The 27,981-nt window shown below is 40.3% G+C and overlaps 1 protein-coding gene across 2 annotated transcripts in view; it reads left to right on the forward strand.

Annotated features, from left to right (window-relative positions):
• Positions 1–27,981, forward strand: part of LOC133607871 (3',5'-cyclic-AMP phosphodiesterase 4B-like) — a 156,792-nt gene that overhangs the window by 115,054 nt on the left and 13,757 nt on the right. For both annotated transcript variants that reach the window (XM_061962898.2, XM_061962899.2), the window contains 4 exons: positions 91–203; positions 17,014–17,107; positions 27,429–27,625; positions 27,700–27,798. In XM_061962898.2, coding sequence (XP_061818882.1) covers positions 91–203; positions 17,014–17,107; positions 27,429–27,625; positions 27,700–27,798 — 503 coding nt within the window. The remainder of the gene's footprint in view (positions 1–90; positions 204–17,013; positions 17,108–27,428; positions 27,626–27,699; positions 27,799–27,981) is intronic.

A 27,981-nucleotide genomic window follows, 5' to 3' on the forward strand; every position in this document is an offset into this window, starting at 1 on the left:
CTCTCGGACCTCCGTGCCTGGTGCCGGGGGGCTCCGGCGTGGATTTAGATCCCCTGGAGCCTGACTATGTGTCCATGTGTCTGTTGACAGATGAGTCCTACCAAAAACTTGCAATGGAGACCATGGAGGAGCTGGACTGGTGTCTGGACCAGTTGGAGACCATCCAGACCTACCGCTCTGTCAGTGACATGGCCTCCAACAAGGTACAGTTTTTATGGTTTTTGATTATGTTTACCTGGTGTTGTTTCTCTCACACAAACCCTGTTTCCATATGAGTTGGGAAATTGTGTTAGATGTAAATATGTGTGTCTCCTCAGTTCCCAAACATTTACTGAGTGTTGTTAAAAGGAAAGGCCGTGTAACACAGTGGTGAACATGCCCTTTCCCAACTACTTTGGCACGTGTTGCAGCCATGAAATTCTAAGTTAATTATTATTTGCAAAAAAAAAAAAAAAAAAAAAAAAAAAAAAAAAAAAAACAGGCTAAAGAACAGCTTCTTCCCCAGGGCCATAACCATCCTGAACGGACTGCGCCATTGTCCCTCATAACTGCCTTCTCTTCGGTGCAATAACCCATTCCACCAACCACCCTGTTTTTTGGGGGGGTTTTTTTCATGTATATATTCATTTCACACCATATTCATTGCACTTCTACATTTTTTATATTTTTATATATTTGCACATTGTTTTTCTAGCATGCACACATCGCACTGTATGGAATGGCCTCAATCTCGTTACCTTGCGTAATGACAATAAAGCTGATTCTGATTCTGATATAAACGGAATACAATGATTTGCAAATCCTTTTCAAGCCATATTCAGTTGAATATGCTACAAAGACAACATATTTGATGTTCAAACTCATAAACTTTTTTTTTTTTTTTGCAAATAATAATTAACTTACAATTTCATGGCTGCAACACGTGCCAAAGTAGTTGGGAAAGGGCAAGTTCACCGCTGTGTTACATGGCCTTTCCTTTTAACAACACTCAGTAAACGTTTGGGAACTGAGGAGACACATTTTTGAAGCTTCTCAGGTGGAATTCTTTCCCATTCTTCAAGGTACTTAAAGCGCTTCGACACTATTTCCACATCCACCCATTCACACACTGATGGTGGTAGCTGCCATGCAAGGCCCTAACCACCCACCCATCAGGAGCAAGGGTGGAAGTGTCTTGCTCAAGGACACGACAGACGTGGCGAGGTTGGTAGGAGGTGGGGATCGAACCAGGAACCCTCAGGTTGCTGGCACAGCCACTCTCCCAACCGCGGCACGTCGTCCCCATTGTCCGGGTAGCCTCCCTTTTTCTTTTTTTGTCTACTCAGACAAAACTTTTCCTTTCTTTGGTTAGTTCTCAACTTCTGTCATGATAGCAGTAATTGCATGTAGGCGTTTTTCTTCTTCTTCTTTTTGTTTTCTGGCGCCACATAAGCGTTGGCACCGTCTTTTTAACGAATGGTTAAAAAGTTAAGAGTTCCTGTCAGCCTCTTAAACGTCGTTAAGTGCCAGTGCACACAGGCCTTGACAGAGGTTTTGTTTGTTTGTTTTGATTGAAACTTGTATTAGTAGATTGCACAGTACAGTACATATTCCGTACAATTGACCACTAAATGGTAACACCCCAATAGGTTCTTCAACTTGTTTAAGTCAGGGTCCACGTTAATCAATTCATGGTACAAATATATACTATCAGCATAATACAGTCATCATCAGAGTATATACATTGAATTATTTACAATCCGGGGGGTGTTTCGTCCCAAAAGTTGTGAAAATATTTGATGAAGGTTGAAAAGTTCGCCCTTTTAGACATTTATACAAACATTTCATGACAATCCTTAGTGGGTTCAGAATGAGTTGTTGAGTCTGTCGGATCGTTTATGCTTCTTTGTTTATATCAACCAATAAGCGGACCTTGTCATATTTTACAAACCCCGTTTCCATATGAGTTGGGAAATAGTGTTAGATGTAAATATAAACGGAATACAATGATTTCCAAATCATTTTCAACCCATATTCAATTGAATATGCTACAAAGACAACATATTTGAAGTTCAAACTCATAAACTTTCTTTTTTTGTTGCAAATAATCATTAACTTTAGAATTTGATGCCAGCAACACGTGACAAAGAAGTTGGGAAAGGTGGCAATAAATACTGATAAAGTTGAGGAATGCCTAGATGAAACCGCGTTGCAGCAAAAAGGAAAATTAATAGGTAAAAAGCAAATCGATCCTTAAATTGATGGTGTTGATACCAGGCGAGTATCACTTTATGATCAATACTTGAGGAATTAGGTAAATATTTACATTTTCTCAAAATCTTTTTTTAGTGTATAAAATCTTGCCTTCCTACAAACGAGCTGCTTGGAATTTGCTCCAATTGTGATGTCAGCAGATATTTCTATATATGGTAAAGGTTTACCCCAAGTGCTTTGCGCAAGTCCACACCATTGTAGTACGACGTACAAGTTTCTTATTTTTCCTCTATCCTCATGTTGTGGGGCAGACTGGTCCGTACGTACATGTTCCAGCGTATATCTGTCAGTAGACTCGCTGTACAAGTGCTAAAAACGACAACACGGCTGACGGGGTGAAGACGTTGTTGAAGTGGAGGCACGTAAATAAGAGGCACATTCTGAAGCGTCTATGCAACATTTTGACCAAAGAACCACCCTGACATGTTCTGTAGACCACATGGACGTCTTTAAATGTAGAAATAAATCCTAATATGACCTATTTTACACTTTAAAAATAACTTGTTTTGAAAGGACGGCATATATAAACCCCGTTTCCATATGAGTTGGGAAATAGTGTTAGATGTAAATATAAACAGAATACAATGATTTCCAAATCATTTTCAACCCATATTCAGTTGAATATGCTACAAAGACAACATATTTGATGTTCAAACTGATAAACATTTTTTTTTTTTTGCAAATAATCATTAACTTTAGAATTTGATGGCAGCAACACGTGACAAAGAAGTTGGGAAAGGTGGCAATAAATACTGATAAAGTTGAGGAATGCTCATCAAACACTTATTTGGAACATCCCACAGGTGTGCAGGCTAATTGGGAACAGGTGGGTGCCATGATTGGGTATAAAAGTAGATTCCATGAAATGCTCAGTCATTCCCAAACAAGGATGGGGCGAGGGTCACCACTTTGTCAACAAATGCGTGAGCAAATTGTTGAACGGTTTAAGAAAAACCTTTCTCAACCAGCTATTGCAAGGAATTTAGGGATTTCACCATCTACGGTCCGTAATATCATCAAAGGGTTCAGAGAATCTGGAGAAATCACTGCACGTAAGCAGCTAAGCCCGTGACCTTCCATCCCTCAGGCTGTACTGCATCAACAAGCGACATCAGTGTGTAAAGGATATCACCACATGGGCTCAGGAACACTTCAGAAACCCACTGTCAGTAACTACAGTTGGTCGCTACATCTGTAAGTGCAAGTTATAACTCTCCTATGCAAGGCGAAAACCGTTTATCAACAACACCCAGAAACGCCGTCGGCTTCGCTGGGCCTGAGCTCATCTAAGATGGACTGATACAAAGTGGAAAAGTGGTCTGACGAGTCCACATTTCAAATTGTTTTTGGAAACTGTGGACGTCGTGTCCTCCGGACCAAAGAGGAAAAGAACCATCCGGATTGTTATAGGCGCAAAGTTGAAAAGGCAGCATGTGTGATGGTATGGGGGTGTATTATTGCCCAAGACATGGGTAACTTACACATCTGCATAAAACGGCAATGAAAATCGTAGGGAGGAAAGAATATGAGCCTACACAGAGCATCTATGAGCAGGCAGTTAGGAAAAAAGCTAAGAAAATTATTTCCAACTCACAACATCCACTCTTTCCTGAATATGGAACCCTGCCATCAGGGAGAAGACTCCGGGTCCCACTATGCAAATTTAACCGCCTTAAATTATCATTTGTCCCAGCCTCCATTAAGCTGACCAACAATGTGCAATAGAATTTTAATACATAGGTTAGCACTTTTTTAGCACATAGCACTTTAGCACATAGCACTTTAGAACTAAGCACTTTAGCACACAGCACTTTATCCATGAGCTCTAGTGCAATGCACATTGGTACTTTATCTTTATCTCCATACTGTAGATTGTATGCCTACATCAAAGTGCCACCTATGTCTATCAAGCTCCATGTTCTGATGTTTAAATGTTAGTTGTATGGTTGTGGTTGTGTCTGTGCTTGTGTTTTTGTTCTGTTGTTTTTGGGTATGTTAAGAAAGCAATGATGCACTGTGCCCAAGACAAATTTCCCCGCGGGGACAATAAAGTTGAACCTTGACCTTGACCTTGAAGGCGCCATTAATGCTGTACGGTACATACAGGTTTTGGAGCAACATATGTTGCCATCCAAGCAACGTTACCATGGACGCCCCTGCTTATTTCAGCAAGACAATGCCAAGCCACGTGTTACATCAACGTGGCTTCATAGTAAAAGAGTGCGGGTACTAGACTGGCCTGCCTGTAGTCCAGACCTGTCTCCCATTGAAAATGTGTGAAGCCTAAAATAGCACAACGGAGACCCCCGGACTGTTGAACAACTTAAGCTGTACATCAAGCAAGAATGGGAAAGAATTCCACCTGAGAAGCTTCAAAAATGTGTCTCCTCAGTTCCCAAACCTTTACTGAGTGTTGTTAAAAGGAAAGGCCATGTAACACAGTGGTGAACATGCCCTTTCCCAACTACTTTGGCACGTGTTGCAGCCATGAAACTCTAAGTTATTATTTGCAACAACAAAAAAATAAAGTTTATGAGTTTGAACATGAAATATGTTGTCTTTGTAGCATATTCAACTGAATATGGGTTGAAAAGGATTTGCAAATCATTGTATTCCGTTTATATTTACATCTAACACAATTTCCCAACTCATATGGAAACGGGGTTTGTATATATCCCCTCTGTAGCTTAAAAAGTTGTTTTCAATGTTGGTGGTCCTCCTACCCTTTAATTGAATCGACACAGATCCCTGTGTTTATTTGACTTGTGTAAAACTGAGCTGAGTCCACACTGGCACTTCTAACTCAGCCCCCTGCAGACAGAGGAGACAGTGTGGCGGCGTTACATTCTAAACATTCGGGCCATTTCCGACTTGTACACTATGGTTGGCGGAGGAGGGCTGCTGTGACCGTGACACCAGTTTCCTGTCTCTGTAGTTGCCCCCGCTCCATTTTCCTGGTTGGCAGACGACAATGGACGGGGCGCTGACTCGGTGGTTTTAGTGGACTCCTTACAGGCGACCACGTCGCTGGTAGACAATGATCTGGGATCCCAGTCACACCAAGCGGTGTTGCAATGTGTTTTGGAGTGTGAATGGGCTGTCTCAGGGTGGAGGACTGAGTAAAACAACTTGCACTGAGCCTGGTCTATAAAATCCGCTACACCTCCCTGATACCAAAGTACATGTCAAACTACTTCCTTAAAGGGGAACATTATCACCAGACCTATGTAAGCGTCAATATATACCTTGATGTTGCAGGAAAAAAGACCGTATATTTTTTCAACCGATTTCCGAACTCTAAATGGGTGAATTTTGGCGAATTAAACGCCTTTCTAATATTCGCTCTCGGAGCGATGACGCCATTTTCTCACTTTCGTCGGTGTGTTGTCGGAGGGTGTAACAACACGAACAGGGACGGATTCAAGTTGCACCAAAGATGCGAAAGTGGCAAGAAATTGGACGAAATTCGTTCAAAATACGAGGGTGTGGGGAAAGCCGACGAAAATGGTCAGTCGTTTGTTCCGCACACTTTACCGACGAAAGCTATGCTACGACAGAGATGGCAAGAATGTGTGGATATCCTGCGACACTCAAAGCAGATGCATTTCCAACCATAAAGTCAAAGAAATCTGCCGCCAGACCCCCATTGAATCTGCCGGAGTGTGTGAGCAATTCAGGGACAAAGGACCTCGGTAGCACGGCAAGCAATGGCGGCAGTTTGTTCCCGCAGACGAGCGAGCTAAACCCCCTATGGACCCTAGCTTCCCTGGCCTGCTGACATCAACTCCAAAACTGGACAGATCAGCTTTCAGGAAAAGAGCGCGGATGAGGGTATGTCTACAGAATATATTAATTGATGAAAATTGGGCTGTCTGCACTCTCAAAGTGCATGTTGTTGCCAAATGTATTTCATATGCTGTAAACCTAGTTCATAGTTGTTAGTTTGCCAAACAAACACATACCAATCGTTGGTTGGTGTCAAGACTTGGACTGTGGCGTGGTTTGTTCTCCCGTGGTGCAAATGAACATTTGGACCAGTCATGGCGTGAAGGTGGGTACATGATTTATTTAAACACTAAAACTACAAAAAAAAAAGATCAAACAAAAGGCGCGCACAGGGGCGGAGGTACAAAACTAGACTATAAATACAGAACTTGCACATTGGCAGAAACTATGAACAATCAAACAAAACTTGCAAACTATGACTTGAATAAAGAAAACTTACTTGGATGAAAAAAAGGCATGAAAAAGCGCAGCAAGGGTCATAAGGGTGTGGAGAGTGTGCAGGAGCATAAATGCGGGCATGTCGTCAGGACGAACAACAGAAAATGAATGAACTTAAATACTATGGACATGATTAGTGAAAGCAGGTGCGTGACTCAAAACGTGAAACAGGTGCGTGACGTGACAGGTGAAAACTAATGGGTTGCTATGGTGACAAACAAGAGTGCACAATGAGTCCAAACGTGGAACAGGTGAAACTAATGGGTAATCATGCAAACAAGACAAGGGAGTGAAAAGCCAGAAACTAAACAAAACATGACTTAAAACAAAACATGATTACACAGACATGACAGTTAGAAGGCGATCGCCGAATTCGTCCTCGCTTTCTCCCGTGTCGCTGGCTGTCGTGTCGTTTTCGTCGGTTTTGCTTGCATACGGTTCAAACCGATATGGCTCAATAGCTTCAGTTTCTTCTTCAGTTTTGTTTTCGCTACCTGCCTCCACACTACAACCATCCGTTTCAATACATGCGTAATCTGTTGAATCGCTTAAGCCGCTGAAATCCGAGTCTGAATCCGAGCTAATGTCGCTATAGCTTGCTGTTCTATGCGCCATGTTTGTTTGTGTTGACGTCACAGGAAAATGGACGGGTGTATATAACGATGGTTAAAATCAGGCACTTTGAAGCTTTTTTAGGGATATTGCGTGATGGGTAAAATTTTGAAAAAAAACTTCAAAAAATAAAATAAGCCACTGGGAACTGATTTTTAATGGTTGTAACCCTTCTGAAATTGTGATAATGTTCCCCTTTAATGGTTTTTGAGTTATGCACTCTGGTATGCTACACATTTGTAGCCCCGGGGCTGTGGTAGAAGAGCAGAGGTGGGTAGTAACGCGCTACATTTACTCCGTTACATCTACTTGAGTAACTTTTGGGATAAATTGTACTTCTAAGAGTAGTTTTAATGCAACATACTTTTACTTTTACTTGAGTATATTTATAGAGAAGAAGCGCTACTTTTACTCCGCTACTTTTATCTACATTCAGCTCGCTACTCGCTACTAATTTTTATCGATCTGTTAATGCACGCATTGTTTGTTTTGGTCTGTCAGACAGACCTTCATAGTGCCTGCGTTTCAACAAATGCAGTCACTGGTGACGTTCACTCCGTTCCACCAATCAGATGCAGTCACTGGTGACGTTGGACCAATCAAACAGAGCCAGGCGGTCACATGACCTGACTTAAACAAGTTGAAAAACGTATTGGGGTGTTACCATTTAGTGGTCAATTGTACGGAATATGTACTGTACTGTGCAATCTACTAATAAAAGTTCCAATCAATCAATCAAAAGTGTGAAGGAAAAAAGACCCTTTTTTATTTCAACCGTACATCCCGTCAAAAGCCTAAAGACTGACTGCACAGTTCCTGTCTTCACAATAAAAGTGCCGCTCCATCGCGCCTGCGCTTTCAAAACAAGAGTCTCCGAAAGCCAGTGCAAACAAGCTAGCAAGCTACGGAGTTTGCCGCCAATATATTTCTTGTAAAGTGTATAAAAACGAATATGGAAGCTGGACAAATAAAATGCCAAAAACCAACCACTTTCATGTGGTATTAGACAGAAAGGAGGAACTTTTTTTCTCCTCCATTTGAAAACGTGGACGTTATCATCACTACTGTCTGATTACAATCAACGCAAGTCATCAGAATCAGGTAATACACCAACTTATATTCTTGTCTTCATGAAAGAAAGGAATATATATGTGTTAAACATGCATGTATATTCATTAAAACACCTTTAACATGTAAACAAAAACGGCAAAATAAATAAATGTAAATTATATACTGTATATATCAATGTATGTATATATATATATATATATATATATATATATATGTATATATATACATGTGTGTGTGTATATGTTACTCATCAGTTACTCAGTACTTGAGTAGTTTTTTCACAACATACTTTTTAATTTTACTCAAGTAAATATTTGGGTGACTACTCATTACTTTTACTTGAGTAATAAATCTCTAAAGTAACAGTACTCTTACTTGAGTACAATTTCTGGCTACTCTACCCACCTCTGTAGAAGAGGCACATATCCGTAAATGATCTCTGTGAATGACAGCCATTGGGGAAGTGGGCGGAGACGCATCTTTTGGTGGGCGGAGTCCCAGACCGCGTAGGCCAGTCGTTCGAGGCGGTCTGTCACAATACTTTCTGCATAAAGAGGAAAGGTTGGAGAGGAAGTGATCAGACTCAAGTTTTTTTCCTCAATACTTGGAACATTGTTTCTGGTCTCGCTTTGTATTCTTGCCACGTGACAATGGGACTATGTCGCGGTGAAAAAGAGAGGACAAACTTTGGGATGCAAACTAGTTGGACTAAGGTAAGATCTGGTGCAGCTTTTCACTCGGAATAGATGAATTACCAATAAACGAGGATGACTATTTAACTAATTGCTATTAAGTGTATTGTGATCTCCAAATACATCAAAGCAAGTGTAATTTTGGTTTCCACTTCAACATCAAATAGTTCCTTTTGGACATGATGGTTTGTGCCACTTAAGGGAATTTGTGTTGACTGTTACCATTTTCAAAAGTAAATGATTCCGGGCTTTCGTTTATTAGTTGGAAGGAATCTCTTCTCCCCAGCATTCTGTGACGGAACCCTGCTGACTGTTGGCTAAACGATACAACCTGACATGTGACTCAGTGCCTGAGTGGTTTCCTGGAGAACACCTAAACTCAAACCATCCGACTGCTTTGAAGAAACACTCACTTTTAGATGGAATAAAGCCGCCCGGTTCCAGGCTCCAGTTTTTTTTCCTTCTGAGCGCCCTTTGATTTTGATGGACTGCCTCTGGAAGTCTGCTTATAAAGTGCAGCCAAGGCTTTGAAAGTTTTTTTTTTGCCAAATTCCCCCAGGGAAGTCGATGTTTGCCGCTTGCTTGACGGCAATTAGACGGCTGTTGTGAATGTAAAAAAAAAAATTACTTTATTGGAATGGATACAAGATAAGATTGTGAGGATTAAGTATATATACATACACATATATATGTGTGTTTGTATGTATGTATGCATGTATGTATGCATGTATATATGTATACACATATGTGTGTGTATGTATGCATGTATGTATGTGTATATATACATATATATGTGTGTTTGTATATTGTATATATATATATATATTGTATATATGTGTTTTATATATACATATACATTTATATGTGTATGTATGCATGTATGTATGTGTATCTATACATATATATGTGTATGTATGTGTATATATACATATATATGTGTGTTTGTATGTATGTATATATGTATGTATATATACATACACATCAACATGTGTATGTATATATGCATACACATTTATATGTGTATGTATGCTAGAGATGCGCGGATAGGCAATTATTTCATCCGCAACCGCATCAGAAAGTCGTCAACCATCCGCAATCCACCCGATCTAACATTTGATCAGAACCGCATCCGCCCGCCATCCGCCCGCACCCGCCCGTTGTTATATATCTAATATAGACGATGCAAGGCATTAGTGAGGTTATAAAGCTTTTGCCTGTTAAAGAAAGGAGACTGATCCAATGCAGCACAGACATTCGCGTGCCACGCTGTCACGACCCAGACGCACACCAGTGCGCAATCATATGGGAGCCGCGCTGAGCGCACCTCCAAGCGCGTCTCGCTGCCGGCGACGGCCGGGTATATGGGCCCGACACTCCAGCGCCATCCATTTTCAGGGCTAGTTGATTCGGCAGGTGGGTTGTTACACACTCCTTAGCGGGTTCCGACTTCCATGGCCACCGTCCTGCTGTCTATATCAACCAGGGTGAGCCCCACCCCTTTCGTGAGCGCACTGCGCGCGGAGTGACCCCTGTTACGCGCCCCCGGCAACAGGGGTGGCGGGCAGGTAAGCTGCGCAGGCGGAGCGCGCGGAGTGACCCCTGTTACGAGCCCCCGGCCACGGGGGTGGCGGGCAGGTAAGCTGCTTACCTGCTGCGCGTGACTCCGGCCGCGGCGAAGGCGGACGAGGCGGGGTGTCGGTGCGGTGGGCGCGGTGGTGACCCTGGACGTGCGTTGGGTCCTTCTCGCGGATCGCCTCAGCTACGGCTCCCGGTGGGGCCCTCTCGGGGGAAGGGGCCTCGGTCCCGGACCCCGGCGAGGCGTCGGGGGCCTTCTCCGCTCCGTAAAAGTGTCCATCTCTTTTCTTTTTTCTTCTTCTGTTGTGGCATATGCTGCAGGTGCCTGCTCGTTTTTCGTATGTGGGTAACAACATTTAACTATGTATATATATTTCCCAATTGGTTTAACTGCCACCCGCCTGAATCTATTTAAAATCTAATTTTTTTTTATTTCAACCGCCCGACCCGACCCGACCCGCGGATAAAATCTAATTTTTTTAAATTTCATCCGCCCGATCCACGGATAATCCGCGGACTCCGCGGTTGTGCCCGCAAACCGTGCATCTCTAATACATACACATTTATATGTGTATGTATGCATGTATGTATGTGTATGTATACATATATATGTGTATGTATGTGTATATATACATATATATGTGTGTTTGTATGTATGTATATATGTATGTATATATACATACACATCAACATGTGTATGTATATATGCATACACATTTATATGTGTATGTATGTATGTATATATATGTGTATATATACATATAGATGTGTGTGTTTGTATGTATGTATGCATGTTGATGTGTATGTATATAGCCATCCACCTATTTTCTACCGCTTGTCCCTTTTTTGGGGTTGCGGTGGGTGCTGGAGCCTATCTCAACTGCATTCGGGCGGAAGGCGGAGTACACCATGGACAAGTCGCCACCTCATCGCAGGGCCAACACAGATAGACATATATGCATACACATTTATACTGAATGTGTATGTGTATATGTATGTGTATATATACATATATAGATATGTGTATGTATGTATGTATATATATATATATATATATATATATATATATATATATATATATATATATACATATATATGTGTGTTTTTATGTATGCATGTATGTATGTGTATATATACATATATATGTGTGTTTGTATGTATGTACAGTACAGGCCAAAAGTTTGGACAGAACTTCTCATTTCAATGTGTTTTCTTTATTTTCATGACTATTTACATTGTAGATTGTCCCTGTACCTTCCATATGAGGAGGTGTGAACAAGATAGGACATAAATCATGGTCCCTGTACGGAAAACCATTGCATCTAGTAGAGAATGTCTCATTTGCACCCCTGGTGGGGACATCTATCAAAATTAGGGTGGTCCCAAAAGGGAGGCATTTTTCAGATTGACTGTGTGTCAGTCAACATATGAAATAACAAGTGTGTGTGTAAAAAAAAAAAAAAAATTGAAGTGCTCACCCTCTGGTCAACATATGAAATAACAAGTGTGTGTAAAAAAAAAAAAAATGTGAAGTGCTCCCCCTCTGGTCAACATATGAAATAACAAGTGTGTGTAAAAAAAAATGGGAAGTGCTCCCCCTCTGGTCAACATATGAAATAACAAGTGTGTGTAAAAAAATGTGAAGTGCTACCCCTCTGGTCAACATATGAAATAACAAGTGTGTGTTAAAAAAAAAATGAGGTGTTCCCCCTCTGGCCAACATATGTAATAATTAGACTTAGACTTAGACTTAGACTTCCTTTTTATTGTCATTCAAATTTGAACTTTACAGCACAGATAAGAACAAAATTTCGTCACATAAGCATCATGGTAGTGCAGGATAAAAAAGCAATAAGGTGCATATTTAAATAAATAAATATATATAAATAATATATATATATATATATATATATATATATATATATATATATATATATATATATATATATAATAAATATATATATAAATAAATAAATAAATAGATTACTGTACAGATAAATATATTGCACTTTTTCACATGCGTCCACGTTTATGGATGTATGTTATATTGTCTTTTTTATTCCAGCGAGTTAATCCATTTTGGGGGGAGTTGAGGGGATAATTTAATTATGATGCGTTCAAGAGTCTTATGGCTTGAGGGAAGAAGCTGTTACAGAACCTGGAGGTTCTGCTTCGGAGGCTGCGGAACCTCTTTCTAGAGTCCAGCAGTGAAAAAGGTCCTTGGTAGGGGTGGGAGGAGTCTTTGCAGATTTTCCGAGCCCTGGTCAGGCAGCGGCTTTTTGCCATCTCCTGGATAGGAGGAAGAGGAGTCCTGATGATCTTTTCCGCCGTCCTCACCACTCTCTGGAGAGACTTCCAGTCTGAGGCATTGCAGGCTCCAGTCCAGACAGAGCTTCCAGTCTGAGGCATTGCAGGCTCCAGTCCAGACAGAGATGCTGTTGGTCAGCAGGCTCTCTATAGTGCCTCTGTAGAATGTGCTGAGAGAGCTGTGCTCTTTTCATCCCACGCAAAAAGTGCATGCGCTGCTGAGCTCTTTTTACAAGAGCTCCGGTGTGTAGGGACCAGGTTATATTGTCAGTTATCTGCACCCCCAGTAACTTGATGCTGCTTACTATCTCCACCGTTGTGCCGTTGATGAAGAGTGGAGTGTGGCTGGACTGGTGCTTCCTGAAGTCAACCATGATCTCCTTGGTCTTGTTGACATTCAGGACCAGGTTGTTACTATCAGGACCAGGTTGTTACTATCTCCACTGCTGTGCCGTTGATGAAGAGTGGAGTGTGGCTGGACTGGTGCTTCCTGAAGTCAACCATGATCTCCTTGGTCTTGTTGACATTCAGGACCAGGTTGTTGGTTCTGCACCAGTCAACCAGATGTTTCACCTCCTCCCTGTAGTCCATGTCGTTGTTGTCACGGATGAGGCCCACTACTGTCGTGTACTTCACAATGTGGTTAGTAGTGGACCTGGCGCAGCAGTCATGGGTCATCAACGTGAACAGCAGTGGACTCAGGACGCAGCCCTGGGGGGAGCCGGTGCTCAGGGAGATGGCACTGGAGGTGTTGTTGCCCACTCTCACAGATTGGGGTCTGTCTGTGAGGAAGTCAAGCAGCCAGTTGCAAAGGGGGGTACTGAATCCAAAGGGGACCAGTTTGCTCACCAAGTGCTGCGGGTTGATGGTGTTGAATGCTGAGCTGAACTTGGTGCTGCTTACTATCTCCACTGCTGTGCCGTTGATGAAGAGTGGAGTGTGGCTGGACTGGTGCTTCCTGAAGTCAACGATGATCTCCTTGGTCTTGTTGACATTCAGGACCAGGTTGTTACTATCAGGACCAGGTTGTTACTATCTCCACTGCTGTGCCGTTGATGAAGAGTGGAGTGTGGCTGGACTGGTGCTTCCTGAAGTCAATCATGATCTCCTTGGTCTTGTTGACATTCAGGACCAGGTTGTTGGTTCTGCACCAGTCAACCAGATGTTTCACCTCCTCCCTGTAGTCCATGTCGTTGTTGTCACGGATGAGGCCCACTACTGTCGTGTCGTCCGCATACTTCACAATGTGGTTAGTAGTGGACCTGGCGCAGCAGTCATGAGTCATCAACGTGAACAGCAGTGGACTCAGGACGCAGCCCTGGGGGGAGCCGGTGCTCAGGGAGATGGCACTGGAGGTGTTGTTGCCCACTCTCACAGACTGGGGTCTGTCTGTGAGGAAGTCAAGCAGCCAGTTGCAAAGGGGGGTACTGAATCTAAAGGGGACCAGTTTGCTCACCAAGTGCTGCGAGATGATGGTGTTGAATGCTGAGCTGAAGTCCAGGAACAACATCCGCAAGTGTCCTTCCAGATGTTCAAAGCTCAGGTGGAGTGCAGAGGAGATGGCGTCCTCTGTGGAGCGGTTAGGGCGATAAGCAAACTGGTATGGGTCATCTGTGGGGGGAAGTCTGGAGACAATATATATTCCTTTACCAGCCTCTCAAAGCACTTCATTATGATGGGGGTGAGTGCAACAGGGCGGTAATCATTGAGGGAGGAGATTGTGGGGGTTTTTGGCACTGGAATGATTGTGGCTGTCTTAAAACATGATGGTACCACAGCCTGGGTCAGCGAGATGTTGAAGATGTCTGTGAAAACCCCAGCCAGCTGGTCTGCACATCTCTTAGGCACCTTGCCCGAAATGTCATCAGGTCCCGGTGCTTTCCGGGCGTTCACTCTCCTCAGGGTTTTCCGGACATCCGCTATATCCAGGTTGAGCGGCTGCTCATCAGGGCGAGGGATGGATTTTCTCGCCGGAGTGGTGTTAAGTGCCTCAAACCTTGCAAAATAGATGTTAAGGTCATCTTGGAAGCTGATACTGTTGTCACAGGGACAGGGGGCAGCTTCATAGTCCGTGATGACCTGTATGCCCTGCCACATTTGTCTAGTGTTTGTAGGGTTCTCCAAGAAGTCCTGCACTTTCTGACTGTGAGCAGTGTGTGTAAGAAATTGAAATGCGACCCCTTTGGCCAAAATTGATAAATAAATATGTATATAGAGACATACTGTAATAACTTGAAGTAAATCATGTCGATTAAAAACCAATTACCAAAAAAATTACTGTAAGGTCAAATAATAGTGGGAGTGTTGCGTTCAAATGTCTACTAAGTACATCAATAGTAAGGATGTTGTGTTCAAGTGTTTACCATGTAAAATAATAGTGGGAGTGTTGCGTTCAAATGTCTATTAAGTACATCAATAGTAAGGATGTTGTGTTCAAGTGTTTACCATGTAAAATAATAGTGGGAGTGTTGCGTTCAAATGTCTATTAAGTACATCAATAGTAAGGATGGTGTGTTCAAGTGTTTAGCAAGTAAAATAATAGTGGGAGTGTTGCGTTCAAATGTCTATTAAGTACATCAATAGTAAGAATGGTGTGTTCAAGTGTTTACCAAGTAAAATAATAGTGTTGCGTTCAAATGTCTACTAAGTACATCAATAGTAAAAATGTTGTGTTCACGTGTTTACCAAATAAAATAATAGTGGGAGTGTTGCATTCAAATGTCTACTAAGTACATCAATAGTAAGGATGTTGTGTTCAAGTGTTTACCATGTAAAATAATAGTGGGAGTGTTGCGTTCAAATGTCTACTAAGTACATCAATAGTAAGGATGGGGTGTTCAAGTGTTTACCAAGTAAAATAATAGTGTTGCGTTCAAATGTCTACTAAGTACATCAATAGTAAGAATGTTGTGTTCAAGTGTTTAGCAAGTAAAATAATAGTGGGAGTGTTGCGTTCAAATGTCTACTAAGTACATCAATAGTAAGGATGGTGTGTTCAAGTGTTTACCAAGTAAAATAATAGTGGGAGTGTTGCGTTCAAATGTCTACTAAGTACATCAATAGTAAGGATGTTGTGTTCACGTGTTTACCAAGTAAAATAATAGTGTTGCGTTCAAATGTCTACTAAGTACATCAATAGTAAGGATGTTGTGTTCAAGTGTTTACCATGTAAAATAATAGTGGGAGTGTTGCGTTCAAATGTCTATTAAGTACATCAATAGTAAGGATGGTGTGTTCACGTGTTTAGCAAGTAAAATAATAGTGGGAGTGTTGCGTTCAAATGTCTACTAAGTACATCAATAGTAAGGATGTTGTGTTCACGTGTTTACCAAGTAAAATAATAGTGGGAGTGTTGCATTCAAATGTCTACTAAGTACATCAATAGTAAGGATGTTGTGTTCACGTGTTTACCAAGTAAAATAATAGTGGGAGTGTTGCATTCAAATGTCTACTAAGTACATCAATAGTAAGGATGTTGTGTTCACGTGTTTACCAAGTAAAATAATAGTGGGAGTGTTGCATTCAAATGTCTACTAAGTACATCAATAGTAAGGATGTTGTGTTCAAGTGTTTACCATGTAAAATAATAGTGGGAGTGTTGCGTTCAAATGTCTATTAAGTACATCAATAGTAAGGATGGGGTGTTCAAGTGTTTACCAAGTAAAATAATAGTGGGAGTGTTGCGTTCAAATGTCTATTAAGTACATCAATAGTAAGGATGGTGTGTTCACGTGTTTAGCAAGTAGAATAATAGTGGGAGTGTTGCGTTCAAATGTCTACTAAGTACATCAATAGTAAGGATGTTGTGTTCAAGTGTTTACCATGTAAAATAATAGTGGGAGTGTTGCGTTCAAATGTCTATTAAGTACATCAATAGTAAGAATGGTGTGTTCAAGTGTTTACCAAGTAAAATAATAGTGGGAGTGTTGCGTTCAAATGTCTACTAAGTACATCAATAGTAAAAATGTTGTGTTCACGTGTTTACCAAGTAAAATAATAGTGGGAGTGTTGCATTCAAATGTCTACTAAGTACATCAATAGTAAGGATGTTGTGTTCAAGTGTTTACTATGTAAAATAATAGTGGGAGTGTTGCGTTCAAATGTCTATTAAGTACATCAATAGTAAAAGCTTACCTTTTTTGTATTTGCATAGTTCCATCCATCCATTTTCTACCGCTTTTCGCTTAGGGGTCGCGTTGTATATATTATTATCGTTGTGAATACAAATCTTTATATACTGTATGTTCTTTTTCAACTCCTTGTGTGTTTTGTCTTTCAGTTCAAGAGGATGCTGAACCGGGAGTTAAGCCAACTGTCTGAGATGAGTCGCTCAGGCAATGAAGTGTCCGAGTACATCTCCAACACCTTCCTAGGTGAGGCCCTGCAAATACACACACACATTTATTTCCGTTTCCATAGCAATGCACTGCAGGCTGCTGGCAACAAATGTGTTTTCAAATCATGGCAGACTTGGTAACAGACAACAAAGACAACTATATATTTTTGAAGCTGAATATACGGAGGATGAACTGCTGCTTTTAGAAGCGAGCGCGACGGAAGAGTGAGACGTTGGAGCAGACGGAGGCCGAGAGAGTGCGGTGAAAGTGACTCGAAGCAGAAACATGTGAAATTGGGGGTGAAATCACCAAAAATTATTCCCGGGCGCGGCCACCGCTGCTGCCCACTGCTCCCCTCACCTCCCAGGGGGTGAACAAGGGGATGGGTCAAATGCAGAGGACACATTTCACCACACCTAGTGTGTGTGTGACAATCATTGGTACTTTAACTTTAACTTAACTTTAAACTTGATGACAAGCTATTTCACCATAAATGGAGTGCTTACCCAAATAAACCGGGAAAAAAACTACCAAACAGACAACTGTCACACTTTATATTGACGTCATGTGTGTTATTACAACAACAGTACATACGCTGTCTGGCTCGCTGTGTACAAACAAAACATGAAGTAATACTTTACAGATACTGTAATATGATTGTTGATGTTTTCCACTCAGTACAGATTGGTGTCTTATCGCAGTGTGTTGCGCATTACAAACTCAAACGTGTTTCATGTTGTCGTAGAAGCTAGCTTATCGCATTCCGTAGTTAGCTTTTACGGCTAATACCGTAGCATGTACGCTAGAAAAATAGTTTCTCGGTGTTCACTCTTACAATAACAATGTTGCTACAGTTTGGTTATTATACAAGTTACAGAACGTAAATGAAGTATTGTTGATTTTTTAAAGTAACTTAGAGGTAGAATTGATTGCTAACATTAGCTGCATTGCTAGCCTTTTCTGATTGATTGAAACTTTTGTTAGTAGGTTGCACAGTGCAGTACATATTCCGTACAATTGACCACTCAATGGTAGCACCCCAATAAGTTTTTCAACTTGTTTAAGTCGGGGTCCACGTTAATCAATTCATACCTGCCAACTACTCCGGTTTTCCCGTAATTAGTACGGATTTCATCAACCTATTCCGGGTTACGGTTGCAGTGATACAAAATACGGTTTTTCATTATATACATTTTTTTTTTTTTTAAAGTTTTATTCACGAAATCGCGTAACAACAATGACAATCGACACTGCTTCCCGTAACTTCCTATCGAGCCATTCCGAATGCCATGCGCGAGGCTATTTATAGCTCCGCTGCCAAGCACGAGGCACCAGTTGCCATTGTTTCCAAACGAGCGAACGATCATGAAATCAGCCGGAGAAAAATGGCAAACGAGTCTTAAACCGAAAAGAAAACTGCAGTCATTCCGTGAAGAATATTCAAAAGCCTATCCGGGAATAATTATCCGTTCCAAAAAGGGTGAAAACTACGCGAATTGCACCTTGTGCAGACAAGATTTTTCGATCGGACACGGAGGAATTAGCGATGTAAAAGACCACGTTGGGACAAAAAAACACAAGTCTAATGCCGTTGCTAGCGATACAAGTGGAAAACTTTCAACGTTTTTCGGATTTTAGCCACAAAAAGGTAATGACACCAATGTTATCTATTGGAATTGTTTAGTACTGTTATACTGTTAAAAGTGTTTATCCAATTTATGCTTTCAAGTCCAAGTTGAAGAAATCTTGTTAAATGTTGACAGCATAACTACCAAAATACAGAAGTATGTCCTTAATATTTTTGCAGTGCTATTTCTGTTGAAAAGTTCAAATGATTACATTAGAGATGTGATGTGCCACTTTTCAAGTGTCTGATGGCTTCAATTAATTTTCATTCATTTTTCATATTTTGAATTCTTTTGAAAGGCTTACAAAAAAACTACATTTGAATTGTAATTCCATGCTATTGACAGGACTATTAATTTTCATGAAGTTAGCTTACCATGTTTACAATATGATAATTGTGATAGAAATGTGAATTTTAGGCACAGAATATTTTTTACAATTGAACAAGGCAGTAGATTATACAAGCTTGGACAGAAAGTTAATAATGACACCAATTTTTTTTTTAATGGAATTGTTTAGTACTGTTTTACCATTTGTTTACTGTAAAAAGTGTTTATACTTTCAATGAACAAATTGAAGTCTTGTGAAAGGTTGACAGGATAACTGGCATTAACTGTCAAAATAATTTCAAACTATTGAAGTTAGCTTACAGAATAAACATGTCAATCAACCCATATGATTTTTGCTGTAATATTTTTGTTTTGAAAAGTCACTGTGACTGATAGAAAAGTGATGGTTTTAGCAACATTTTAACCTGTCTGAATGCAATCAATCATTTTGCGGACCCTGGCTACTAGGTTTTTCTGATTTCAAAAGCTGGCAGGTATGTCAATTCATGGTAGCCACCAAGAACGAGCCGATTTTTACATGTTAGAATGCAAAAAAAAAAAAAAAAAAAAAAATTGTCGTCTTCTTGTCTGATTGTGAACAATAGGCAACATTCCCCCCCAAAAAAGTGCAGTTCCCCTTCAAGTGTGGGTGGGTGGCGCTGGGTTCAGATAGCATTTAGCGATGCTAGCCTTGGCTAAAAACACATGAGGAGTTTTTGATTGATTGAGACTTGTATTAGTAGATTGCACAGTACAGTACATATTCCGTACAATTGACCACTCAATGGTAACCAGAGGTGGGTAGTAACGCGCTACATTTACTCCGTTACATCTACTTGAGTAACTTTTGGGATAAATTGTACTTCTAAGAGTAGTTTTAATGCAACATACTCTTACTTTTACTTGAGTATATTTATAGAGAAGAAACGCTACTTTTACTCCGCTACTTTTATCTACATTCAGCTCGCTACTCGCTACTAATTTTGATCGATCTGTTAATGCACGCTTTGTTTGTTTTGGTCTGTCAGACAGACCTTCATAGTGCCTGCGTTTCAACAAATACAGTCACTGGTGACGTTCACTCCGTTCCACCAATCAGATGCAGTCACTGGTGACGTTGGACCAATCAAACAGAGCCAGGGGTCACATGACCTGACTTAAACAAGTTGAAAAACTTATTGGGGTGTTACCATTTAGTGGTCAATTGTACGGAATATGTACTGTACTGTGCAATCTACTAATAAAAGTTCCAATCAATCAATCAAAAGTGTGAAGGAAAAAAGACCATTTTTTATTTCAACCGTACATCCCGTCAAAAGCCTAAAGACTGACTGCACAGTTCCTGTCTTCACAATAAAAGTGCCGCTCCATCGCGCCTGCGCTTTCAAAATAAGAGTCTCCGAAAGCCAGCGCAAACAAGCTAGCAAGCTACGGAGTTTGACGCCAATGTATTTCTTGTAAAGTGTATAAAAACGAATATGGAAGCTGGACAAATAAGATGCCAAAAACCAACCACTTTCATGTGGTATTAGACAGAAAGGAGTAACTTTTTTTCTCCTCCACTTGAAAATGTGGACGTTATCATCACTACTGTCTGATTACAATCAATGCAAGTCATCAGAATCAGGTAATACACCAACTTATATTCTTGTCTTCATGAAAGAAAGGAATCTATATGTGTTAAACATGCATGTATATTCATTAAAACACCTTTAACATGTAAACAAAAACAGCAAAATAAATACATATAAATGATATACTGTATATATATCAATGTATATGAATATATATATATATATATATATATATATATATATATATATATATATATATATATATATATATATATGATATGAGTGTGTATGTTACTCATCAGTTACTCAGTACTTGAGTAGTTTTTTCACAACATACTTTTTACTTTTACTCAAGTAAATATTTGGGTGACTACTCCTTACTTTTACTTGAGTAATAAATCTCTAAAGTAACAGTACTCTTACTTGAGTACAATTTCTGGCTACTCTACCCACCTCTGGTCAGCGGCACCAAAAGGATGTTTGTTTATTGGAAAAACAGATTTGTTGTCGTCTGTCGAGTCAATCAGGAATATTTCCGGCCGTGCACTTTACTGCTGGCTTTTATTCCTTCCTCTCTCTGCGGGTCCATGTGTTGGACAGTGTCAGCCGCATGCGGCATGTCAGGATCTTCTTTCTTTCTTTTCTTTCTTTTCTTTAGTTTATTTGGAACATGAACACACTTACATCATAATACATCACACAATTTCATATCATTTCATTTTACATCATGCCCGAAAAGGAGTAGGAAGAAGCAAAGCTTATTTAATCCTACCCCTTTCCCACTTCAAAGCGTTTACAAATATATAGAATCATTTACTGACCTTTTTATATAATAAAATAACATCTATGAATTAGTATACAACAGTTTTGTAATATGTAATTCATTAATTAATTCAGTCATTATTAACATACTGAGATGAAGAATATCTTATTTTCAATAAGTATTTCTCATAATTCTTCTTCTTTGTACTCTGTAAGCACTATTATTTTGAACAACCTCTTAAACTGGATCATATCAGTACAATTTTTAACTTCTTTACTTCATCCATTCCATCATTTAATTCCACATACTGATATGCTAAAAGTTTTAAGTGTTGTACGTGCATATAAATGTTTTAAATTATTTTTTCCTCTAAGGTTATATTTCTCCTCTTTAGTTGAGAAGAATTGTTGTACATTCTTTGGTAGCAGGTTATAGTTTGCTTTGTACATCATTTTAGCTGTTTGCAATTTTACCAAATCACCAAACTTTAATATTTCTGACTTAATAAATAAATGTTCTCTATATCCAACATGATGTATTATTCTAACTGATCTTTTTTGTAGCACGGTTAGCGAATGTAGCGCACATTTGTAGTTATTTCCCCATATTTCTGCACAATAACTCAGATATGGTAACACTAGCAAGCAGTAGAGAATATGTAGTGATTTTTGGCCCAGGACATATTTTGCTTTATTCATTATTGAAATGTTTTTTGCCACCTTATGTTGTATGTTTTGTATATGAGATTTCCAGTTCATTTGATCATCTATTAATACTCCCAAAAATCTAGTTTCTTTTACCCTTTCTATGTCTACTTTGTCTATTTGTATTTGTGTATGATGCTCTTTTCTACTATTACCAAATAGCATTATTTTAGTTTTACTGAGATTCAAAGATAGTCTGTTTTTGTCAAACCATCTTTTTAATTTGTTCATTTCTTCTGTTATTATTTGTATGATCTTCTGTGTGTTCTCTCCTGAACAGAAAGCAGTTGTGTCGTCTGCAAATAAAACCAACTTTAAGTCCTTCGTAACCTTACAAATGTCGTTTATATAAAGATTGAACAATCTTGGTCCCAGTATTGACCCCTGGGGTACACCACAGGATATATCTAGCCGTGTTGACATATTTTCACCCATATTTACATATTGCTTCCTGTTGGTTAAATAACTTCTTACCCAATTCAATACCAAACCTCTGATGCCATATCGTTCTAATTTTCGTATTAAAATATCATGATTAATTGTGTCAAATGCTTTTGTTAAGTCCATGAAACTTGTATTAGTAGGCCCACCAACACGTCTTCCTATGAGGAAGCAGTGCCTGGGGTGTCTGTGGTGGGCTCTCCTATTTCTGGGGCTGAGGTTGCTGAGGTAGTTAAAAAGCTCCTCGGTGGCAAGGCCCCAGGGGTAGATGAGATCCGCCCGGAGTTCCTTAAGGCTCTGGATGCTGTAGGGCTGTCTTGGTTGACAAGACTCTGCAGCATCGCGTGGACATCGGGGGCGGTACCTCTGGATTGGCAGACCGGGGTGGTGGTTCCTCTCTTTAAGAAGGGGAACCGGAGGGTGTGTTCCAACTATCGTGGGATCACACTCCTCAGCCTTCCCGGTAAGGTCTATTCAGGTGTACTGCAGAGGAGGCTACGCCGGATAGTCGAACCTCGGATTCAGGAGGAACAGTGTGGTTTTCGTCCTGGTCGTGGAACTGTGGACCAGCTCTATACTCTCGGCAGGGTCCTTGAGGGTGCATGGGAGTTTGCCCAACCAGTCTACATGTGTTTGTGGACTTGGAGAAGGCATTCGACCGTGTCCCTCGGGAAGTCCTGTGGGGAGTGCTCAGAGAGTATGGGGTTTCGGACTGTCTGATTGTGGCGATCCGCTCCCTGTATGATCAGTGTCAGAGCTTGGTTCGCATTGCCGGCAGTAAGTCGGACACGTTTCCGGTGAGGGTTGGACTCCGCCAAGGCTGCCCTTTGTCACCGATTCTGTTCATAACTTTTATGGACATAATTTCTAGGCGCAGTCAAGGCGTTGAGGGGATCTGGTTTGGTGGCTGCAGGATTAGGTCTCTGCTATTTGCAGATGATGTGGTCCTGATGGCTTCATCTGGCCAGGATCTTCAGCTCTCACTGGATCGGTTCGCAGCTGAGTGTGAAGCGACTGGGATGAGAATCAGCACCTCCAAGTCCGAGTCCATGGTTCTCGCCCGGAAAAGGGTGGAGTGCCATCTCCGGGTTGGGGAGGAGATCTTGCCCCAAGTGGAGGAGTTCAAGTACCTTGGAGTCTTGTTCACGAGTGAGGGAAGAGTGGATGGTGAGATCGACAGGCGGATCGGTGCGGCGTCTTCAGTAATGCGGACGCTGTATCGATCCGTTGTGGTGAAGAAGGACCTGAGCCGGAAGGCAAAGCTCTCAATTTACCGGTCGATCTACGTTCCCATCCTCACCTATGGTCATGAGCTTTGGGTTATGACCGAAAGGACAAGATCACGGGTACAAGCGGCCGAAATGAGTTTCCTCCGCCGGGTGGCGGGGCTCTCCCTTAGAGATAGGGTGAGAAGCTCTGTCATCCGGGGGGGAGCTCAAAGTAAAGCCGCTGCTCCTCCACATGGAGAGGAGCCAGATGAGGTGGTTCGGGCATCTGGTCAGGATGCCACCCGAGCGCCTCCCTACGGAGGTGTTTAGGGCACGTCCGACCGGTAGGAGGCCGCGGGGAAGACCCAGGACACGTTGGGAAGACTATGTCTCCCGGCTGGCCTGGGAACGCCTCGGGATCCCCCGGGTGGAGCTGGACGAAGTGGCTGGGGAGAGGGAAGTCTGGGCTTCCCTGCTTAGGCTGCTGCCCCCGCGACCCGACCTCGGATAAGCGGAAGAAGATGGATGGATGGATGGATGTCTATCATTCACAATCATTATGAGAGACAAGAAGACAAAGTTGTTTGTTTTTATGCATTCTATCATATAAAAATTGACTTGTTCTCGGTGGCTAGCAATGCAGCTAATGTTAGCAATCAATTCTACCTCTAAATCACTGTAAAAATGCATTCAAAAAGCGTCAACAATACTTCATTTATGTTCTGTAACGTGTATCATAACCAAACTGTAGCAACATTGTTATTGTAAGAGTGAACACCGAGGAACTCTTTTTCTAGTGTAGTAACACATCGACATGCTACGGTATTAGCCGTAAAAGCTAACTACGGAAAGACATAAGTCAGCACAAAACACGTTTGAGTTTGTAATGCACAACACTGCGATAAGACACCAAAAACATGAAGAATCATATTACAGTATCTGTAAATTATTATTTCATGTTTTGTTTACACACAGCTCGCTAGACTGTGTATGTACTGTCGTTGTAATAACACGCATGACGTGCTGCGTGTATCATGATCTATATAAAGTGTGACTCACTCGATAGACAATTGTCTGTTTGGTCCAGCTGGCCGAGGATTTTTTTTCCGGTTTATTTGGGTAATCACTCCATTTATGTCAAAATCGAATGGCTTCAAATTCCACATTTTGCAGCTTTCGAGTCACTTTCACCTCACTCTCTCGGCTTCCGTCTGCTCCAACGTCTCACTCTTTCTTCGTGCTTACTTGAAGAAGCAGTAGTACATCCTCCGTATATTCAGCTTCAAAAATATATGGTTGTAAATTCCTCATTTGTCCAAAAATAGTTATCTTTATTGTCTGTTACAAAGTCTGCCATGATTAGAAAACACTCGCGTTTTTTTCCGAAAGTAGGAACACACATTTGTTGCCGGAAGTCGGAAGTGCGTTGCTATGGAAACAGAAATAATTGCGCAGAGGAATTAGTTCCGGAAATGATTAAAATGACCAAAATAGGGTAAATATTGTACATATTACATATTGTTATGAAGGTGTCCGTTACTACATGTTATATATATACTTGCAGTGTGTATATTTATTGTACATATTACATATTGTTATGAAGGTGTCTGTTACTACATTATAGATATACTTGCAGTGTGTATATAAAACATATTACATATTGTTATGACAGTGTCTGTTACTACATTATATATATACACACTTGCAGTGTGTATATTTATTGTACATATTACATATTGTTATGAAGGTGTCTGTGACTACATTATATATATATACACACACATGCAGTGTGTATATTGTACATATTACAAATTGTTATGACAGTGTCTGTTACTACATTATATATATACACACACTTGCAGTGTGTATATTTATTGTACATATTACATATTGTTATGAAGGTGTCTGTTACTACATTATATATATACTTGCAGTGTGTATATTGTACATATTACATATTGTTATGAAGGTGTCTGTTACTACATTATATGTATACTTGCAGTGTGTATATAAAACATATTACATATTGTTATGACAGTGTCTGTTGCTACATTATATATATACTTACAGTGTGTATATTGTACATATTACATATTGTTATGAAGGTGTCTGTTACTACATTATATGTATACTTGCAGTGTGTATATAAAACATATTACATATTGTTATGAAGGTGTCTGTTACTACATTATATATATACTTGCAGTGTATATATTGTACATATTACATATTGTTATGAAGGTGTCTGTTACTACATTATATGTATACTTGCAGTGTGTATATAAAACCTATGACATAGTGTTATGAAGGTGTCTGTTACTACATTATAGATATACTTGCAGTGTGTATATAAAACATATTACATATTGTTATGACAGTGTCTGTTACTACATTATATATATACACACTTGCAGTGTGTATATTTATTGTACATATTACATATTGTTATGAAGGTGTCTGTTACTACATTATATATATACTTGCAGTGTGTATATTTATTGTACATATTACATATTGTTATGAAGGTGTCTGTTACTACATTATATGTATACTTGCAGTGTGTATATAAAACCTATGACATAGTGTTATGAAGGTGTCTGTTACTACATTATAGATATACTTGCAGTGTGTATATAAAACATATTACATATTGTTATGACAGTGTCTGTTACTACATTATATATATACACACTTGCAGTGTGTATATTTATTGTACATATTACATATTGTTATGAAGGTGTCTGTTACTACATTATATATATACTTGCAGTGTGTATATTTATTGTACATATTACATATTGTTATGAAGGTGTCTGTTACTACATTATATATATATATATGTACACACTTGCAGTGTGTATATTGTACATATTACAAATTGTTATGAAGGTGTCTGTTACTACATTATATATATACTTGCAGTGTGTATATTGTACATATTACATATTGTTATGACAGTGTCTGTTACTACATTATATATATACTTGCAATGTGTATATTTATTGTACATATTACATATTGTTATGAAGGTGTCTGTTACTACATTATATATATACTTGCAGTGTGTATATTTATTGTACATATTACATTTTGTTATGAAGGTGTCTGTTACTACATTATATATATACTTGCAGTGTGTATATTGTACATATTACATATTGTTATGAAGGTGTCTGTTACTACAATATATATATACTTGCAGTGTGTATATTGTACATATTACATATTGTTATGTAGGTGTCGGTTACTACATTATATATATACTTGCAGTGTGTATATTGTACATATTACATATTGTTATGAAGGTATTTGTTACTACATTATATATATACTTGCAGTGTGTATATTGTACATATTGTTATGAAGGTGTCTGTTACTACATTATATATATATACTTGCAGTGTGTATATTGTACATATTACATATTGTTATGAAATAACAAAAAATGCAGTTCCCCTTTAAGAGCCCCTGCTCTTAACACTTCATCTTCACGATGTTAGTGAGCTAATGTCCTCCACAGTTCTGTGGGTTGTTATTCCAACATGGTTGGCAGGGGCCACTGGAATGTTCCTAACGTCTCATTAGTCTCGCTCGACCCCTTCTTGCCTTCGCCACACTCTCTCTGGAAATAGATGTCATTTCAACTTCATCCACTGAGACTTGTCATTTCCGTGAGAGATGACTTGCTCGTCATCCCTTTTCTGCCCCGCAGACAAACAGAACGAGCTGGAGCTGCCATGTCCCGTTCCCAAGTCGAGGGAAAGGAAGCGCCGGCAAGGCCAGCAGCAGCAAGGCGGCGCCGTGACTCAAATGGGCGGGGTGAAGAAGGTCAACTACTCACCTTGCATCTCCGGAAGCGCCAACAGTCGCTTTGGAGTCAAGACGGACCAGGAGGAACTACTGTCCAAGGTTGTTACCTATTGAAAAAATACCAAATAGGCGGAAATCCTCACATTGTCTGTACTTTGTGTCCTCTTTACCAGGACCTGGAGGGCATCAATAAATGGGGACTGAATATCTTCAAGGTGGCAGAGCACTCTCACAACCGGCCCCTCACGTGCATCATGTACGCCATCTTTCAGGTCAGCGTCCCGCTGCTTTGTCCTCCTCTTCCTCCTCACGCACGTCCTCAGAAATAGCCCATCCATCCATCCATCTTCTTCTGCTTATCCGAGGTCGGGTCGCGGGGGCAGCAGCCTAAGCAGGGAAGCCCAGACTTCCCTCTCCCCAGCCACTTCGTCCAGCTCTTCCTGTGGGACCCCGAG

This window comes from Nerophis lumbriciformis, linkage group LG09, assembly GCF_033978685.3.
Source record: "Nerophis lumbriciformis linkage group LG09, RoL_Nlum_v2.1, whole genome shotgun sequence".
NCBI classification, from domain to species: domain Eukaryota; kingdom Metazoa; phylum Chordata; class Actinopteri; order Syngnathiformes; family Syngnathidae; genus Nerophis; species Nerophis lumbriciformis.